Genomic DNA, 18,829 nt, shown 5'->3' with positions numbered 1-18,829 from the left:
GCGGAAGTTCCTTTCATTCACCCACTTCCTGATATCGATGCCATCGATCGTGGCACTTCGGCTGGAACTTGAATAAAATGCTCCTCTAGATCTAGTCCCAAACTTATTAGCTTATGCGATAACATGTAATTGGTGGAGCTTGTGCTACTAAGTAGATCTAGTGAAGATGGATTATAAGAAATGCCCTTATTGTGTCTCCTATCACAACTTTGCAACTTAAAGGTAAAATGTCAAGAGCCTTGAAGAGCCAGTACTTCTACTAACTTGACTTACTAACTTAGTCTTTCTTAGTAGAAGTGGTAGTGTGTTTAGATACACCCTGTTCTGCTGTACATTGTAAGTTAGATCTAGACTTCTAGATCTAGATCTAGATATCTAGTAAGGCCACCTCTATTCTCACCTGGTGTGCGTTCACCGTTGGCGTTATGTTATAGCCTAGGCCAACCAGTGCAGCGTTCACCCTGAACCACTGAATTCTACACTGTGATAACAGAATTGTAGAATTCTGTGCCATGAACAAAAGTTCCAGCGCTCTTGTGTTACTACTGTTAGCCTAAAAAGGGGGTGCAATTTTGTCTGTAGAGAGAGAGAGAGGAGTGGCGTGAGAACTTCTGGGCAAAACAAAATGGCGACCCGTGTAGTTCGGCTCCATTCGAAAAGTGAAATAGCCATAGTACATCTTTGTAGACGATCAAATTAGCTTACTTTTGTGCTATAACGTCATTTTTTTCTTTGCTTTTGTCAATTTGATCATCCCCACCGATAGACAGTATATTCCGAAATTTGGAAAAACAGGTGTGTTGTTTCGCACCGGGTGAGAATAGCCAACGCTGGCAAGTCTCACCTAGGGTGAGAGGTCGATCGTATTTTTATTCTCACCCCGGGTGAGGATAGCCACTTCCATCTAGTAATGAATGTAAGGTAGACTGTCTATATATATATATATATTATAATTATTGAGATTAGATCTGTATTGTATTATTATTAGGCCGGATATCACTTTGGTGGACTAATGCTCTCATGCGATTAAATGCAGAAGGACGCAAACTATTTTTAGGTAGGGCGGCTATTTTGTGTGACGTCAGAGCGGACCACCCCTTGAATCATGTGACTATATCATGTAAATATAGCCAACGGAATGGCACGACGCTTTGGTGCGATGTTTTTCCAGACGGGTAATGTGATATGATGCGGTGCTCCGATGATGAATAGTCTCTTTTATATATGGTTGATCTAGAGGAAATGTTTAAAGAATGGATTCAATAGACGCAGTGAACCGGAAAATTAGGAAGCTCAAACCCATCAATGTCTCAATGAATCAAAGGAAATTGTTGACATTCATACGGTCTCAATACTGGAATTCCGGAATGTTATTAATATACCGGAAACACGTCATTCTATCATGCGGTACCTCCTCCGCCTTCTTAAAATAGTCTATGGGTATCCCAGATCATGACATCACATTACTAAAATTAGCAGCCAATCAGAAAGGTACGTTTTCTACGTTTAACGGGATGTCTAATGCGCTCTAGATCTAGATATCTAGATCTACATTCTTGAAGCCAACCCTGTGTGCTAATTGTTTACTTTCTCACCTTGAATTCCGGGGGAGGACTTCCGTAACGAGCGACAATTCTGAACTCTATGAATATTATCCATCAAAATCAGTACAAAAGGCCTAAAGCCTGTATGTTACTACCTGCAAATGATGAGATTGCCGTGGTTTACATATTCTTAACTCCAGTGCTGTGCAAAGTTTTGAATATATCCGGTCAGGGATGCATGGAATGGAGTTTCGTCTAGATCTAGGCGCGGCTGGAATTAAATGTGAGAAAGTAAACGATTACCGCCAACCCAACAGTTGGGGGTTTCAGTCCTGAAGTTCAGGGGAGGGGGGGGGGGGGGGGGTGTCCCAGTCTCTGGCAACAATTATAATTCTTAAAAAACACCCATAAAATGCAAAATGATTAAATAAGAACGGACAGTTGTATGGCATTCATTGCACTGCGAGGCTCAAAAGTAGTTCCGGCTTCATTCGGTGGGTCCACCAAAGTTCAATCTTACATAGAGAGCTATTTGTTGTCACTTTATGGGGCTAGCACGGCCTTTTCGGGCTAGGCTCATATTTTAGAGGGGGGGGGGGCGAGAAGCTTCGGTCAACAAACAAGGAGCTAGTTTACTTGCTTGGTTTGAAGTCACTTTTTTCCTCCGAGATAGTACCTAGTACCACATTTTCTTTGAATTCTTTGGTTGTTTGCTTACTTTGACTTTGTGACTTTGTGATTGTGTGTAAATGTGAGGGTCATGCTTGTAACTGTAATAATGAATGCTCTGTTCGAAACACAACAAACTTAATTTCTTCATTTGTACCACATTACAAGTTACGCAAACCTTCCAGAAGAAGCCAAACTAAATGAATCTTTTAAAAATCTTCTATTTTTACATAATGGTATTTTAAAAGCAAGTGGCTATTCTCCGGCGCCACACCAGTCAATAGATCGATGGCTATTCTCCGGCGTCATGTATAGTTGCACATGTTGCTTTCTATCTCCCCTATCGACAAATACCTTTCACAAACACTCAATGAAAGCTCCAGTGATGGTAGAAGGAGGAATTTCTGTATCAGAAGTGACAGCACCAGAAGCTCCAACAACCCTCAGTCACAGCCGGATGTACAAAAGAAAGCGCATCTGGCACTGAACTCAGTTGCAACAATAAAAGACTGTAACGTGCCGACAGGGGAGATGGAAAGCTGCGGAGAAGTGATGCCGGAGAATAGCCATCAGTCTATTGACTGGCGCGACGCCGGAAAATAGCCACTTGCATTTTAAAATTTAGGCTACTAACACTCACTAACTTAGTAAAGTAAGTAGTTGCTTTTTGAAATTTGAAATGCACTACGACTAAATATGTTTCAACTCTTAGTTTTAGTAGTGGTGCGCCGGTCGAGTTCTGCTGGTTGTTTACAGTGAGTTGTAACAAAAATTAACCAAACCACAGCAAATTCTAAATGCTCAAGCTGCGTGTTATTGCAGACTTAATTATTGCTTTTAAGGATCTTTCATTTCTATTTAGTTTGTATTTCATTTTTGTGCCAATAGGTTAAGGAGCAGAGTTTTCAGGAAGTTTTTGAAAACTTAAAAGTGTCAGTGTACAAAGGAGAAATTACCTTGCGCATTAGTTAGGAGGTTATTCTAGCAAGCCATTATTTTCTGTACTTGTACCCCTTCACATGTCATTATCAGAGAGGATAGCTGAGAGGTGTGAAGTTTTGACCCCCTGTGACTGCTTGCTGACCAGACAAGTGACCTTTGAACCCCCCCCCCCCCACTAAATTCCCCTGTCTAAGATGGAAAATTCTTTCTTACACAGGTTCGACTGTTGTTATTTTTGCTAACTTTTAAAATATATTAAATGAAAGAAAGAAAACCCTCAAGCTACTTACTCAATAACCATGTCATAACTTAATATACATTCCTTTTTTTTTTCAGAGCTGAAGTGATGGTCGCATGAATGAAAGCGTTACTCTCCAGCGGTAGCAACCTCCTAGTGGCCGAGGGCCATTTGGAAATTGTCGTAATGGCTCGCCGCAAGTGCCCCTCTTTCTACTCTGGAATTTTCTTAATAGGCTTTGCCTTTGTTGTGCTTGGTTTCTGGTGGCTGGCTCCATTTCAAGACTCCAAATTGTCTAGGACCCTGGCTTCAGAGTTACAAAGTGATGAGAAGGTGGTGCTTATGTCCTCCTCACCTCACGCTGAGCCACGAGATACAAACTGCACTTATCACAACTTCACGTGTTTAGAAGTCTATCACTGTGGTTATGATGACAGTACCACAATAAGCGTGTACATCTACCCTATCCAACAGTATTATGATGAGAACGGAAATGACATCACTCCGCCCATGTCTCGTGAGTTTGAGGAAATGCTGCAGGTGATTGCAGAGAGCCCGTACCACTCCCACGATCCAGAGACTGCGTGCTTGTTTATCCCTTCTATTGACCTTTTGAATGAAAACCTGTTGAATCAAACCCAGGTCAGTCAGATACTGGCATCTTTGAAGTGGTAAGTTTTTACAATTTTCCCCATGTTGTTTGAATTTGAGTATATAATTGTTGACTATCTGTAGCGCAAACTTTACTTTCTAAATCCTCTGTCTAGGCTCTTTGGATTATTTTAAGATGGCGAGGGGTCTTTTAGGATAAAGAGCATCCTCAGATGCCTTTTCATACTGCTTTTTTATTTGTTGAGCTGGAGAAAAGCTCTTTCAATAAAGCCTGTCATTCAGTCAGTTGATGAGAAAAGATAGAAAAAAATAGATAAGTCAATATAAACTGCTGTGACGCCCGCCTATCACCCACTCCTTTGCATTACATATGGGTATGTATTTTTGTGAAATGAAAATCCTCTTCATATTTGGATGGGCACACCTTTTGTGATATAGGACAGTAAATAGTGCAGCTGGTCAACCCGTATATGCAGAAATTCTGCTCATCCAGAGGCTTCAGTACTGAATTTCAATATTAATTTTGGTAAGCTGTGTGGTATGAGGTTACTGACTTTTCATGACATTCTGATTGCTTCCTTTCTGTAAAATAAAAGTCCGTGCTCATTTCTTTCTTAGTGAAAACCTGTGGAGCACATTTATATTTTTCTGCGAAACAAAATGCTCGCACAATCATTGTACACTACGACTTTCACTTTGTCTGCATTAAATTGTTCATCAAATAGTAAATAGTTAGTGGCATACTAATGGAACTCATGATGCTCGTGCATCTCTGTTGTCTAGGTAACACAGTGTGTGTTTTAACGACCTAGATTTAAAATATTTAATAAACAACAGTGAATTTGTTAATGTCAGATACTGCTTTCAAAGTGACAATTTGTTCTCTGATTGTAGCATGCTACTCAGTAAACTTTATTTTAGTTGTTTTTTTTTGGTGCAGGTGGAATGAGGGTAAAAACCATCTGCTTATCAACATGCTACCAGGCCGAGCTCCGGATTACAAGACATTCCTTGGGGTGAACTCAGGCAAAGCCATGGTAGCTGGAGGAGGGTTCTCCTCATGGACATACCGAAGGACGTTTGATGTCACAATTCCTTTGTACAATCCACTATTAGAAGATGTGGAGCTGTCATTTGTGTCATACACGTGAGTCTTTGTGCTTCTCTCATCCTATACTTGTGCATACTCTATCTGTTCATTGGCGACTTGGTATAACATAGTTCTTTCTAATGTACTTGTTCGTCATCATCAATGACTTTTACCCCTGGCAGGGTATAGGCCACATACAAGCTCCTTCCATTTTTCTCTCTCCTGGGCCATCCTTCCAAGCTCGTTCCAAGTGAGCTTCATTTCTCTCATGTCCCTTTCCATGCATCTCCTCCTTGTGTCCCGTGGCCTACCCCTGCCTCGTGCTTCTTGTGGGTTCCACTTCAGTGACTGTCTTGGGATGTTTCCGCTTGGCTTTCTTAAGGTGTGTCCCATCCATTGCCACTTTCTTAGTTCTATTTCTACTTCTATATCCTTTTGTCCTGTCCTTTCCCACAGCGCTTCATTTCTTTAATGTACTTGTTGCATGGTAGTTATTCTATGGCAATGAGTGTTCATGTGCTGTGTATTTTACAGTGTTGTGGATCTTTTGGAATGTAACATGATAGGGTCCCTTGAATGCTTTTTGAAATGCAGCTTCGTTGAAATGCGACAATGAGGTCGAAGTAGCTGGCATTTTAATTTATTTAGGCTCTGTATCTTTCTTCTTTTTTTTTTTGTCCCTTGTTAAAGCTCTTATTCATATACGACAAAAGTACCGACAATGAGAATTTTAGTAAGTGAAAATAACGTAGTATTGCTACACCTGAAAGAGACAGAGAAAGGATTTTGTCATATTAATTCTCAGTATATAGTCATTTTTCTTTCAGTTTTTATCACCAGTTTTAGCTCTCCCTATGCTGTACTGGGTGGGACTGTATACTTCTTTCCCACCCTCCATGTGTGAAGAGACCAGATATTAAATGGTTCTTTGCCCTGAGGGTCACCCTTTTCAGGTTCTTCTTTGCCACCTAAGTGGCATGCAATTAATGGCTGCTTATTGTAATACAACTTTGCTGAAAAAAGACTCCTATGTGGGAGGTGTGTGACTGGCAAATCTGCTCTTGCAATTTCTGCTTCTTGTCAAAAGTCAGCCTGCCAATTTAAACATACTATCGGTTTAGATCAGTAACTTGCATTTTTTGTTGTTTGATTCAGAGAGAACAGGAAGTGGTTCCTGCTATCGACACAGTTTGGTTTGAACTCAGAGTATAAAAGCAAACTGAAAGCATTGTCCGACTCAGACAGTGATGTTGTGTTGCTGGACAGATGTGAAGGTCACGGATTCAACTACTCAGAGAGGTGTGACTATCTTGGCAAAGAATACTCATATCCTGCTGTACTGCAGGTGAGTATTGAGACTAACTTATTACAGGCACAGAATGCAGCTTTACTGGAGCATAATATCTAATGTATTTTTGTTTAGGCAGGTGGGGGGTTTTTTGTGTTTGAATTTCAATGAAGTTCATCTATCTAGTAATAGTTATCATTTAGTACTCGGGAAAAGAAGGACGTTAGACAGAAGTAACAGAGCTGTATGAAAGGCAAGGGGATTTTTTCTTTTGGTTGGGGAGGGGGGGGGGTTGATCGATTGATTGTGTTTGTAAAAGAAATTTATGCTTTTTATTTTATTGTTAATTCAAGCAAATGGCGTCTCTAAAAATCTTGCTTTTAAAAGCCAATTGAACTCATCCTGTGGAATGTTGTTTTTGTTAATCCAGTAGCTTTTGAGTGTATACCCTTCGACCCATTTCCCGTCTTATAAAAAGTTTTTGCAGACATTCTGGTACCACTATGTGATAAAAAAAATAAAAGTGTCCCCACCCACCGACCCCCATTCCCGTCACACTGCACAATAGAGAGGAAGTTAACAGTGTGAGCACTTTTATAGTGCCCTGAGACCTGATCCATTTTTCACAGAACATATAGGCTATCTGGTTTCTAGAAGAAATTTGTTCTATGTCTCGCAAAAGTTAGACATTTTTAGTTCTTTTTCCTTGAGATTCTTGGCTCAATCAAAGAAATTTATGGCTTCTCTTGTTTTCTTATATTGGAGAATGTCTGAGAGCCCAACTGACTGAAATTAAAATCACTGTTTTAATTGTTGTCTGACCATCTCATTGCAAACTTATGTGAGACGTGCTGACAAAATGAGTTACTTCTCGCAATCCAAAAATGGAGATATTGATTGAAAATTGACACTGGAGTCAGATTTAAAGATTTTCAATTGATGCCATTTTCTTCAAGTCTCTCATGTCTTTTATTATTTCGCACTTATTAATTGTACGAACTCCACCTATAAAATTGATGTATCAATAAGGCAAAATTTGGAGAAGTAACTCATTTTGTCAGCAAACCTCACATATTCTTTATTCCTTCACACAAAACAGGAATGCTTCACGTTAACTCTCAGAATGCTGTTACCAAGTAGATAACTGTTTATTTCACAGAATTCCACATTTTGCCTTGTGTTGCGTGGCAACCGTTTAGGGCAACCTTCTTTTTTGGATGCGCTCAAAGCTAAATGCATCCCTGTGGTCGTCGCTGATGGCTTCCTCCTACCCTTTCATGAAGTGCTGGACTGGACAAGGTTTGTTGTTGTTTTGTATGGGTTTAGCTGGGGTATTTTGGGGTTTTTAAAATATTTCTATTTGATGATTTAAAATTTTAAACAATTACATTTTTTTCTTTTTTTTTGGAGGGTTTTTAAAAAAAAAAAAGCTTTTTGTTATGCCAACTAGCTGATAGCTGATGCTGATTATAGCTGATACTGGACAAAGTGCAAAGGCTATTTATGTTGACTGAGACATTTTTCTTGAAGTAATTCACCTTTGATTACTTTTACCGCAAATGAACTAAAAAAGTATAACGAAATTAAATTTGCATGCAACTGCATCTTAACACAGAAAAGATTAACTCTTGTAGACAACCATGCAAGTGAGATAAAGTTTTCTGCGACATCTGGAAAGTGACTGGCTTTGTTAAAGCACAACAGAGCCACAGAAGATCTGTTTAATCTCTGTTTTTGAGCAGGTGGTTGGTGGACACTCTTGTACAGTCTGCTCCTTCTACTTCTTTTTGGTGTTGGTATTTCATTGTAGTCTGTTCCAAGTGAAACGTGTTGATTGTCGTGTGAAATCGCCTTCAGCCACAGCCTGACAATAAACTTCTTTCTAACCCTACAGAGCTGCAGTCACTATCAACGAAGAGCAGCTTCCTGAGGTTTTGGATGTGCTGAAGAACTTCAGCCGGGATCGCATCATCAGTATGCGGCGGCAGCTCCAGTACTTCTGGCAGCGCTACTTCAGCTCACTGTCAGACATTACACTCACCATGTTGCAGATACTCAACGACAGGGTGTTTCCCTTTGATGCTCACACCTACGACCAGTGGAATGAGCTGCCCAACAAGGTCTCAATGCTGTTCATTATTTGTCACTGGCAAAATGTTATGCTTATATTAATTTTCAAGGAGTGTATGAAGAATTTTTGTAAGTTCGAGCTTTGGATGTCCTGATCTGGGTGGTTGGGGGGTTCCACAAATAGGTCCTACTTCTTATCTTTTCTTCTGTTACTTCTGTCTATCTGTGTTACTTCTTCCTTGCGCTTTGTGATCATTTTGGTGGTTAGATGATGCCACTGGTAGTTTCTACTTCTTTACTATCCCGTTGTTGTTTCTGTCTGTCTGTCTTGCTTTTTCCCAGCACTAAATGATCATCATTGTGTCAATATGTTTTTATGTACCCAAACAAACAAACAAACAAACAAACAAACAAACAAACAAACAAACTATATGACCGTTATTGTGTTGAAGTGCTTCTCTTTGCTCAAATCTCAAATGTCCTGACAAACAAATATTTTGTCTTGTATTTTGATCAGAAAGCAATAAAAAACCCACTGTTCCTGCCATTGAGGGCGCCAAAGTCGCTGGGCTTCACTGCAGTCATCCTGACCTATGACAGAGTGGACTCGCTCTTCCAGGTGGTCCGACAGGTCGGCAAAGTACCCAGCCTGGCCAAGGTCATTGTCGTGTGGAACAACCAGGAAATACAGCCACCTGCCAGTAAGCCGCACTTTATACTGTAATGTGTGTATGGATGAAGTGTTTTCTTTTACATTTATTTGAATTGTTTGTTGTATACTTTGATTGTGTTGTTTTGTGTGATTTGTATTTTTATAATCTGTGATTTCTGCTGAGATAAATTAAAGTGATCTTTTCTTTCTACTTACATTTTTGCAGTGTCCAAGTGGCCCAATATTGGGAAGCCAATCAAAGTGATTCAGACCAAGTTCAACCGTTTGAGTAACAGGTAAGCTCATTTTAACATGTTCATATATCTGTCTGTTGTGTCTGTCTGTCTGTCTGTCTGTCTGTCTGTCTGTCTGTCTGTCTGTCTGTCTGTCTGTCTGTCCACCTTTATTTCTCTGTATCCTGTCAACTGGTTTCCCTTTCTCTCTCTCTCTCTCTTTCGTCCTCCCCGCTTCTCTCTCGCACTACTCTCTCTCTCTCTCTCTCTCTCTCTCTCTCTCTCTCTCTCTCTCTCTCTCTCTCTCTCTCTCTCTCTCTCTCTCCCCCCCCCCCCCCCCCGCCCCTCCCTCCCTCTCTCCCTCTCAAGCACTATTGAATGCACACTTCACACTCTTACAATCTTTGCTGTCCCCTCAAAAATGCTTGGTGGGTGGTTGGAGGGTGCCACTGGTAGGTCCTACTTTTTTACTTCCCTCTGTTGACCATTATTGAGTCAATGTGCTTCTCTTTACGTGAACAAACAAGCAAATAAAAAATGCAGAACATTTGTTCGATCTGATTGTGTGGAGGGAGCAACAACAAAAATTTGCACTTATTTATGTATCTTGTGACAGGAACAAAATGCAAATGTTCTCTTCTTTTCTTTTCCTCTTCCTTTTTTCTCTCTCTTTCTCTCCCAACGTCTCCATTTGCTGTAAATAAATTGTGTACAAAAGCCTGTTCAGGAAGTAATCTGTAATGAATTTGTTTTTGCTAAACACATTAGGATCTCTCGTGAGCCTTGTTGGCTCCCACTGAACTTCTTAAGAATATTATACATTTTCACCCTTTTCCTTCTGCAATTCTGATACTTGGCAGACAATCTTTGAAGATAAAATTTTATTGTTTTTCTCTTTCTCTCTCTACAGGTTTTTCCCATATGATGAAATTGAGACAGAGTGCATTCTAGCTCTGGATGATGATATTATTATGCTTACAGCCGATGAAATGGAGTTTGGCTATGAGGTGGGTGAATTGTTTGACAGCCTCATCTATTTGTCTTTCTTGAGAAATTATCTGCTATTGACTTGCCATTAAGAGGATAAGCATTTTGTCAGTTTAGCTCTCTTCTTTCAACCGTATTTGAAGAACAAGTTGTTAGCTCTGTCTGAATAGTCTGTGATCACAGTTTTTCAGTCATGGCAAGGGATCTTCAGTTCTGCACTATTTCGGATTCAACACTGAATTTGAAATGTATATTTTGGTATGTTATATCATTGACAATAAGGAAGCCTTTTCAGCTGCTTAGTGTTAGACTCCGCACAGGCCATTTTGAAAATGAAGTGACGTATGACGGAGTCTTCCACTGAGCAGTCATTTTGTTCTTTTTTCTAGACAAGTTAAGATATAGTTTGTTGATCTATACTGGAGGGTGATCCAGCACAACATGTTTCTATTCTTCAAGTGGAGGATTATAAAAGTTTTCTTTACATCCTGTTTATTTTGGGTTGTTTTATTTGTGGCACACTAAGGACACGTCCTGTTCTCCCCCAACATTGCACGAATCTTAACAACATTTGTTGTCTTTGTGTGGCAGGTATGGCGGGAGAACCCAGACCGCCTGGTGGGTTACCCATCAAGACTCCACTTGTGGCAGAATGAGACACAGAGCTACAGCTATGAGTCTGAGTGGATGAACTCCATCTCCATGGTGCTCACTGGAGCCGCCTTCCACCATAAAGTGAGTCTTTGTGTGTGGAAAATTGGGAATGTGGGGATTGAGCGGGTGGGGGGGAGGGGGTGGGGGGTGGGGGATCAGTATGTTTGAGGTTAGATTCAGTATTCCACTTTTCAACAGTTATGGGTTAGGTTCCTTGGACTTTGTTCCCTTGGAAAAACTATTATACTTTACTATCCTTATAAAGGCACTACCGAAGCTCCAAGAGGTTGTACCGTTTCAGTAATTATAAAATAGTTGCCTTTGAAGCCTCAAAAACAGTGAAGAAATATTAAGCTCAGCATTTGAGGCTTGTCTCTTCTTCAGGAGAGGCATTAACTTGTTTGTCTCAGCTGAACCAGCTACAAATTGTTTCTTGGTAATTGACTAGGACTTTTTTGTTTGTTTTATCAAAGAATTGTCTTCATATCTATGAGATTATGACATGAGTTGTGAATTTGTAGTAAAAGCCCTGTGTTGATCTCCTCATAGTGGGTGGTTGACGGGTGCTCAGGTGTGGTTTGCTTCTTTTCTATCAAACATTTATCCTCCTTAGTTTTCCTCCTTTTTTGTGTTTGTTACTCTCTTGTAACTCCTCTAATCTTCAGCACTAACGTGACCTTGTTGTGTTGCAAGTGCAGTAAAACTCTCGTTAAAACTAAGATCTTCTCATTGTTATCATAGGTTGTTCTACATTTGTGAGATCAGGTACAAATGCTGCAATTGTCTCTGTGTTTTGATGTCTTTTTCAGTACTTTTCCTTCATGTACACATACGGGATGCCAGGCAACTTGAGGCAGTGGGTGGACGACCACATCAACTGTGAGGACATCGCTATGAACTTTCTGGTCACAAACATCACGGGCAAAGCCCCGATCAAGGTCAGTATGTGTAGTGGTCCTGTCTCTCCCATGTTAGTGTGGTTGCTCTCTCTCTCTCTCTCTATGGTATGTTTGAAGATGGACCAATTTTTTTTCCGTGCCAATAGAATTTATAGGTTTATACTAGGTCTCAAAGGAGTCATGATGTTGAAGGAAGTCAGGATGTGAAGGTTTTCCACTTCAGTTTCAACTCTTACATGGTGTGCTTACCCTTGAATAATTTTTGTCGTGATGTGTATTTCTATGTGTGTCCTATTTCTAGATAAGAGGAGAAGGCTGTGGTACGATGTTTACTGTCAGCTGTTCATTAGAGTTTTTAAGGGAGCTCTAGGGCCTCGGGGACTGATTTTCACTCACTCTGACACTTTTTACTTTTGGTATTTTCCAATCCCTCCTTCAGTCTAGATTATATTGACACTAGTCGCTGAGTGACTAAAATTAACAGAATTCGCTTTTATTGGGTTCTATGTTGTGTGCTAACATTTGCGATGTTTAACCTTGTGTTTCTCAATACACACTTTTTCACCACTTTTTACTTGCTTATGCCGTTTTATTTTCTCCACAATTTTTTTATTTTCCAACACACAGACTTAAAATTTATCATGTAGATAGAGAAATGATTTGTTCTTGTAGTGGGCTGGTAAGTTTTTTACATTTTAGATTTTTTTTTTTACAAAATTTTTTTCATGCCAAAAATATTTTTTTAAGATGAAATTACATATTTCCCCAACTTTGAGAACAATTTTGGATACTTTCTAAGTATAGCATCAAAAATCAAAGTGGCCAGCTGCGAGCATCTATTTATTTGTGACATTTTGCAAGTTACAAAATTCATAAAAGTTATAAACTGTAGAAGTGGCAGAGAGAATAAAAATATCCGCTGTTTTCCATGGCAACGGCTTACGTAATCAAGTGTGTCAACAGTTCAACATGAATCTTTTGTCTCATACTTTCTGCCTGTGACAAAAGTTATTTCAATTTGTCTTTAGTTGAAAATGTTGTCCCGTAAATTTCGAGCCCCCCTTAAGCAGTTGCATGTGTTGATAGGCTTTGAATTAATTGCTGTTTTCTTATTACTGTTCATCTGCTTTATAGCATCACACTGGATGACTGGTATCTATTATGTACATTCTTTTTAGTTCCTCTGTTGGCCCATTCAGCTTCTTCTGTAATGTTGATGGGGTAGGGGTAAGCCACCTGTCATGTCTCAGGGCTGTGTGTGTCGTGCACTGCTGTAGGATTTGTTCCACTCTTTGTTCTGCTACTCCTCACTGAGAATTTGATTGCTGCTGTGGTATGTTGGGCACAAGACTTTTATCCTAGCTCTGAAAAAAACATTACACTTGTTGTATTTGTAGGCATCGTTTATTTTATGTTTAGTATTGTTTGCTGTGAGTATATGTTTGTTTGCCAGCTTAAGTGGTCTACTCCTCCCTGCCCCCCTATACACACACAAACACAAACACACACACGCACACACACACACACACCTGCACACACACACCCACCCACACACACACACACACACACACTCAAACAAACACACACACACAAACACACACACACCAGACATAGACAACACTTTACATAGAACAATTTATTTTGTGCTGCTCCTGTGTTCCATTACTTGTGGAATGCATGTTTAAAAGACGCATTTTGAATTGTTACATTAAACTTTAAAAAATAATTCTTCTTCCACCTTCCAGGTTGTCCCTCGCAAAAAGTTCAAATGCCCGGAATGCGTGAAAGAGATGCTGTCAGCGGACACCTCGCACATGGTGGAGCGATCCGAGTGCATTAACTGTTTTGAGAAGCTGTACGGCTCCATGCCCCTGAAGGCAATAGAATTCAGAGCAGATCCGGTGTTGTACAAGGACAAGTTCCCGGGGGTGCTCATGAAGTTCAGCAATTTGGGAACATTGTGATGTTTGATGGGTGGTGAGGAAAAATGTTTCTGTTTCCGTGGGAATTGTCTTAATCTGTACAGTGGTGGGTCATGTGGGATGGTGGATGAGTGGGAGGTTTTCAGTTCCTCTTTTGTTTTACCTCTGTTGTTATTTTAGTGCCCTGTGAGCAAGGTTGTTCTGGTCTTAGTTCTGGTCGTATGATTGGGTAGTCTTGTGTGGCTGCCGGGCCTCTCTCCTCTTTTTATTTAACGTTTGCTTTCTTGTATTCTGTTGATTTTATTCTCTCTCTTGTATTTGTTTCTGAAGCATTTGTCTTCCAGGTTTGAGGTTTGTGAACAGCGCTGTTGTTATAAGCTGGACAGAGAGAGAAATATATGTGATAAAAACTTGAGCTGTGGCACGAGTAGAACAAAATAGTATGATATGCTTGACTTGAATCAAAACAAACTTGTTAACAACCTCGTCTTGAGATATTTATTTCACAAGTCCTTTTGCATTATTTTTATACTGTCTATATTAGTTTGAAGACCACATGTTTACCAAAGAGTTTGAAGCAGGCCTCTACTATTTGTGATTAGAAATTTCTTTGAAAATAAACAATACAAATTTTATATGATAATGACTTGATAGCTTCTACTGGGATGTCAGACAAATGATATCTGCAGCCAAACTTTCAGATAATGCTTTTTTGTTGGTGTCTTTTGCAAAACTGGTTTTAAATGTGGGATAAACTCTGAGCTGACACAGATCTTCTTGCGCATGTTGATGAACAGTCACTGGACACTTTCTTTTTCGCTTTCCTGTCTGTTGTGCCTGTTCATTTTCTAGCTTTTCTTTAACAGCCTACAGTGGGATTGTTGTTTTGCCAAGTAGTTGTCATCAGCTCTTTCAAAGTCCTTAGTTTACTGAGTTTGCATGAAACTAAATTGCATAGTTTGTTTTGATCTCATATATGGCTTTTGAAAGCAGTTGAGATTTGTATAATCCACCGATCTTCTTAACAAGGTTGACTGATGAAAGATCTGATTCATGTGTACATAGCATTTGATGCTTGCCCCTAAGTATATTCATGCTGAATTTATTGCATTTATAGTTGTATTCTATTGCTGTCCTTTGTCAATGGACAGTTCATCATTTTCATTCCATAATCTCTCAAGCTTTTTGTTTGCGGGGGTTGTTTCTTTTTCCCTTTTTTTCTTTTTCTTTTTGTAATCTGAGAAGAAAACTTTTGTGCTATTTCTAGTTATGTATTTGTTCTTTAACAGGAAAGTTAGGTCAGTGCTTAGGTTTCCTTTGTGTGCTTTTTGGAAACAAAGAAATTTATTAGTGCCTAAGTTGTTTTATTAAAACATTGATAAGTGACTTGGGGTGAATGCGGAACCACCGTGATAAAATTCTAAGTCCAAATATATTTTTGTTGTCTCTATAGTAGATAGATTATTATTCCAGTAACTTGTGGCCATTCACCCTCTTTTGACTTTATTCCCATAGTAGTTTGTTGAAAGTTTTGAAATACTCTATACCAGGTTGTTATTTTTTTTGCATGTGACTTAAATTCATGATTTTTCAAAAAATTCATGAATTCAAATCATTCACTAACTGTTTAAAAGGAATACTACTGCATTGGAACATATGACACTAGGCAACTGGAAATGCAATTCAAAATGTTCACAATAAATTAAATGATCAAAATGGAAAGAAAAGCGCTTGAAAAAACCTGGTGTTCAGTATTTGTTTTCAGGGAGAGTTCAATGACTTCATCTTTTCCCTGGGGAAGCCAGCTTTCTTCAATAATTTTTTAATGATGGACTAAATGGTGTGCTTGATGAATGCAGTCTTATGAAGGATTGAAGTAGAAATACTTTGAGTCCTGTTGTAGATTGAATCATTGGGTGGCTTGCAGTGTCTCCAGACATGTGTGAATGATCTGTGGTCTGGGTTGTTTTACTGGGGGAAAGAATATCAAAAGGGAGAATTTGGTTGGGTGATTTTTGCCACAGGTGTCAATAATGCCACATTGTCAACGTGCTATGGTAATGTGCTTGGTCAAGATTAAAAATTGAAAAGCAAATTAATCCACTATGTCATTCCTAACAATGATCCACTGCCTCATCATAAAAGTAATGTAAATACTCTGATGACATTCTTGGTTACCAAAAAGAAATCATGTAGCCTGTGGGGGGGGGGGGGGGAAGCATGGAATAAGAAAGTTTTTTTAAAAATTATCCTCAAAACTATGAAGAATAGCTTCGGCTATTAACGTAGCACATTGACAATGTATCACTTCTGTGCAATTCTGATGTTTGTTGCTGTCTTTGTTGAACTTGGTGAAAGACTTAGGTGTCTGACGCTCTTGTTTCTGCTGACCAGTATTGAAAGGGTGCATTGCCACCCGCAAGAATCAAATACACTGTAATCTGTCAGACCTACATTTTTTGGGTGAATTTTATGAATTGATTAATGTAACTGGTTTTGAGGGGGGTCTGTTTTTATTGTTGCTGAATTTTGTTGGTACTACACATGTTTGATTACAAGACCCTGTGCTCCTTGTAACTGTTTATATTCATGAAATTTTTGAGGATGTAAGCAGGAATGGCTTTCAGTGAAGACAGAGATATGAATCCGATTATTTTTGGCACTGACGTTTATAATTGTTAAAAAGATGTTTGTCAGTTGTTGAAGAGGTACATCAAGCTAGAGGGATGCTTCTCCTTCTGAGCTAACCTTCAGTTGTGGGACCCCGCGTTGTGTGAGTGTGAAGCATTTTTTTTGTGTGTGTGACCGTGTCCTGTCTACTGCTGGAATGAGATTAATGTGTTTTTTGCATGCAGAGTACCTTTTAGTCAGATGGGTGCCAGAAGTACTTGATTCTGTTCCCTGTCCTCTTTGTGGATATTCTTTTTTTCTTCAGTTTTAGCCTCATGTACATGTGTCATACAATGTAAGTCTACAGTTTTACTCTTTTTTTATAACAAGAATAGTCGCAACTCCCTCTAGCTAGCTGCTGCTTTTTTAAGTGGGGTATTTTGTAAAGGAGCTGCAGGGTCAACAAGCAGGGTCCGAGCAGCACATCTCCTGAAATATTTGAATTGTGGCAATGAAGGAGTAAAATCGACAAAAAAACAACAACAGCTGTCTCATTTTGTCTCTAAGCAGTTCACCATGTACTCAAATGACAATATCTTACTCCACCCCAAGCTGGTGGGTTCTTCTGTGTTTTCCGCTGACGTAATCACATCAATGAAGAATGGAGTCCATGTCTCTGAGACGGACACACAACCTAGAAACTCTTTCCGCTCTATGGCTTTTGTTACATGTTACTTGTTGACATCATGACCAGTGTTTAGGCGCATCACTGTCGCGTGCTGGAGACCTGAGTTTGATTCCAGAATGGGGAAAAAATTTTATTAGGTTACTCTGTGTCTTTCTGCTGGGATATTGCATCTCCCTCAGCCAGGTTGGCTCTGACAGTTGTAACAGGCAAGATCGGAAGCCTGCCTCCTAAATGTTAAATATTGTATGGATGGGGGAGTAAAAAAACACAACACCTACATCATCATGGTTGGGAGCCACAGCTGATGGGCAGTGCTTCTTCAATTCCCTCCACTCCTCCATACCGTTTGCTCTATAGACCTCTGATTTCATTCTTTTAGTGCAACTGTTTTAATGTACGTGCTTGAAATATTCCACGTTCCCTTTTCTAATGAAATTCAAGGACTCTTAATCTTTCTTAAAAGCCCATTGAGTTCGCTGGCATAAATTTTTTTTCTTTTCTTTCCTTTCTAGTTGGTTTTCAGGAGCATTCTAAATCACTTTTTGGCTGTGTTGGTCTTTGTCTTTTCTGATTTTTTTGGGGGTCTATCCTTCATGACAAGCTGAATGTTAATGATGTGTAATGTAAATACTTTTGGGGAATCTAATTTGTTGGCCAAAGTGCTGAAAGTCTTGCATGGGGCTGTTTTCTCTTCTGTGTCATTAATGCTCTGGTGTTTGCGCATGCTTTATTTACTTGATTTTTAGTGGGTTTTATCTTGCTTTGTTAAAAAGACAGTTTTGATTTTAAGCACGTTGACAAATACTACACAATTTTTATGTTAGTTTCCGCCCCCTACCTGTTTGGTAGTGGCCAGATACCCCCCTAGCTTTGATGATCATGCCATTTAAAAAAAATATTTCCAATGCATGAGTCTCGGATTGTGCTGAATTTACAGCACTAAACAGGTTTTCATTATAGGTAAGAGTAAGAGTCTTAGGGTGGGCTATGAACCAGTATATTCAAAGGAAGTGTACAGTTGTTTTGGGTTTTTTTACATTTAAAATTGTGTGAAACCTGAAATACCTGGTTGGAAAATGGGATGAGAGATGTGTGATACTCTAACTTGTCAACATTTTCATTTGTATAATCAGTTTATTTTCTAACATTGTCCCATCAGTGAAAGATGAAGATGGCTAGTCTTGTCTCAGAAATAACTGGTTTGAAAAAAGAGGTGAAGGGGGCGTAAAAGCAAGTATATGTACGTATGGGTTTTTTTTTCAGTTTTTGTTGCTATAATCATCATTGGCTGCACATCACGTTTCATATGTCATTTCTTCATCATTCCTCTGTAGTGGATCTGCCATTTACTGCTGAGCCATGAGTATTGATTGCACCGACTACCTTGTTTGTGTTCCGCACTTGTGACTGTTGACCCGACTAGTCCCGTTTTGATGTTGCTTTTTATTATGCATGCCTGAAGCTTTATGATGTATAAACTGTAAATGCTGATGAATTGAGGAGGATATCCTCGTGGTGTCATGTCCATACTTACAACAAATAAAATGCTCTTTATTCTGTCATTACAAGGAAGTTGCTTGAAGTGTGTACATTTGGACAAGTGGTGGAAGAAAGTCTGGATTCTTTTAAGTTAACGCTTTTCATGCCAGTCAGGCAGCTGCATAACAAGGAAAGTGTTGGATTGTAACTCACAGTGTAAAATATCAATGGGAAGATGGCGTAGAACCTGGA

General features: G+C 39.4%; 1 protein-coding gene across 3 annotated transcripts; it reads left to right on the top strand.

Moving 5' to 3' along the window:
- Window positions 1-10: 10 nt before the first annotated feature.
- Window positions 11-18,663, top strand: LOC101864383 (exostosin-2). 3 transcript variants are annotated; one of them, XM_005097084.3, is made up of 12 exons: window positions 11-215; window positions 3,490-4,064; window positions 4,946-5,152; window positions 6,251-6,440; window positions 7,543-7,682; window positions 8,278-8,503; window positions 8,971-9,154; window positions 9,332-9,401; window positions 10,249-10,345; window positions 10,917-11,060; window positions 11,789-11,917; window positions 13,624-18,663. In XM_005097084.3, exons 2-12 carry the CDS (start codon window positions 3,514-3,516, stop codon window positions 13,840-13,842), a joined length of 2,157 nt encoding a protein of 718 aa, XP_005097141.1. In that variant the 5' UTR covers window positions 11-215; window positions 3,490-3,513; the 3' UTR covers window positions 13,843-18,663. The 3 variants fall into 3 exon arrangements, with proteins under 3 accessions (XP_005097141.1, XP_035825341.1, XP_035825342.1); XM_035969448.1 differs by having other exon boundaries at window positions 11-222; window positions 3,492-4,064; XM_035969449.1 differs by lacking the exon at window positions 11-215 and adding an exon at window positions 261-336 and having other exon boundaries at window positions 3,492-4,064.
- The last annotated feature ends 166 nt before the right edge of the window (window positions 18,664-18,829 follow it).

The sequence above is a fragment of the Aplysia californica genome, unplaced genomic scaffold (genome assembly GCF_000002075.1).
Source record: "Aplysia californica isolate F4 #8 unplaced genomic scaffold, AplCal3.0 scaffold00146, whole genome shotgun sequence".
NCBI classification, from domain to species: Eukaryota; Metazoa; Mollusca; class Gastropoda; order Aplysiida; family Aplysiidae; genus Aplysia; species Aplysia californica.
Note: the sequence above shows the minus strand (reverse complement) of the source record. Positions and strands in the feature narration are given on the sequence as shown.

Coding starts and splice junctions, on each gene's coding strand:
- LOC101864383 (XM_005097084.3), top strand. CDS start 3,514: ATGAAAGCGTTACTCTCCAGCGGTAGCAACCTCCTAGTGGCCGAGGGC. Junction 6,441..7,542: donor CATATCCTGCTGTACTGCAG/GTGAGTATTGAG, acceptor TTTATTTCACAG/AATTCCACATTTTGCCTTGT. Junction 9,402..10,248: donor TTCAACCGTTTGAGTAACAG/GTAAGCTCATTT, acceptor CTCTCTCTACAG/GTTTTTCCCATATGATGAAA.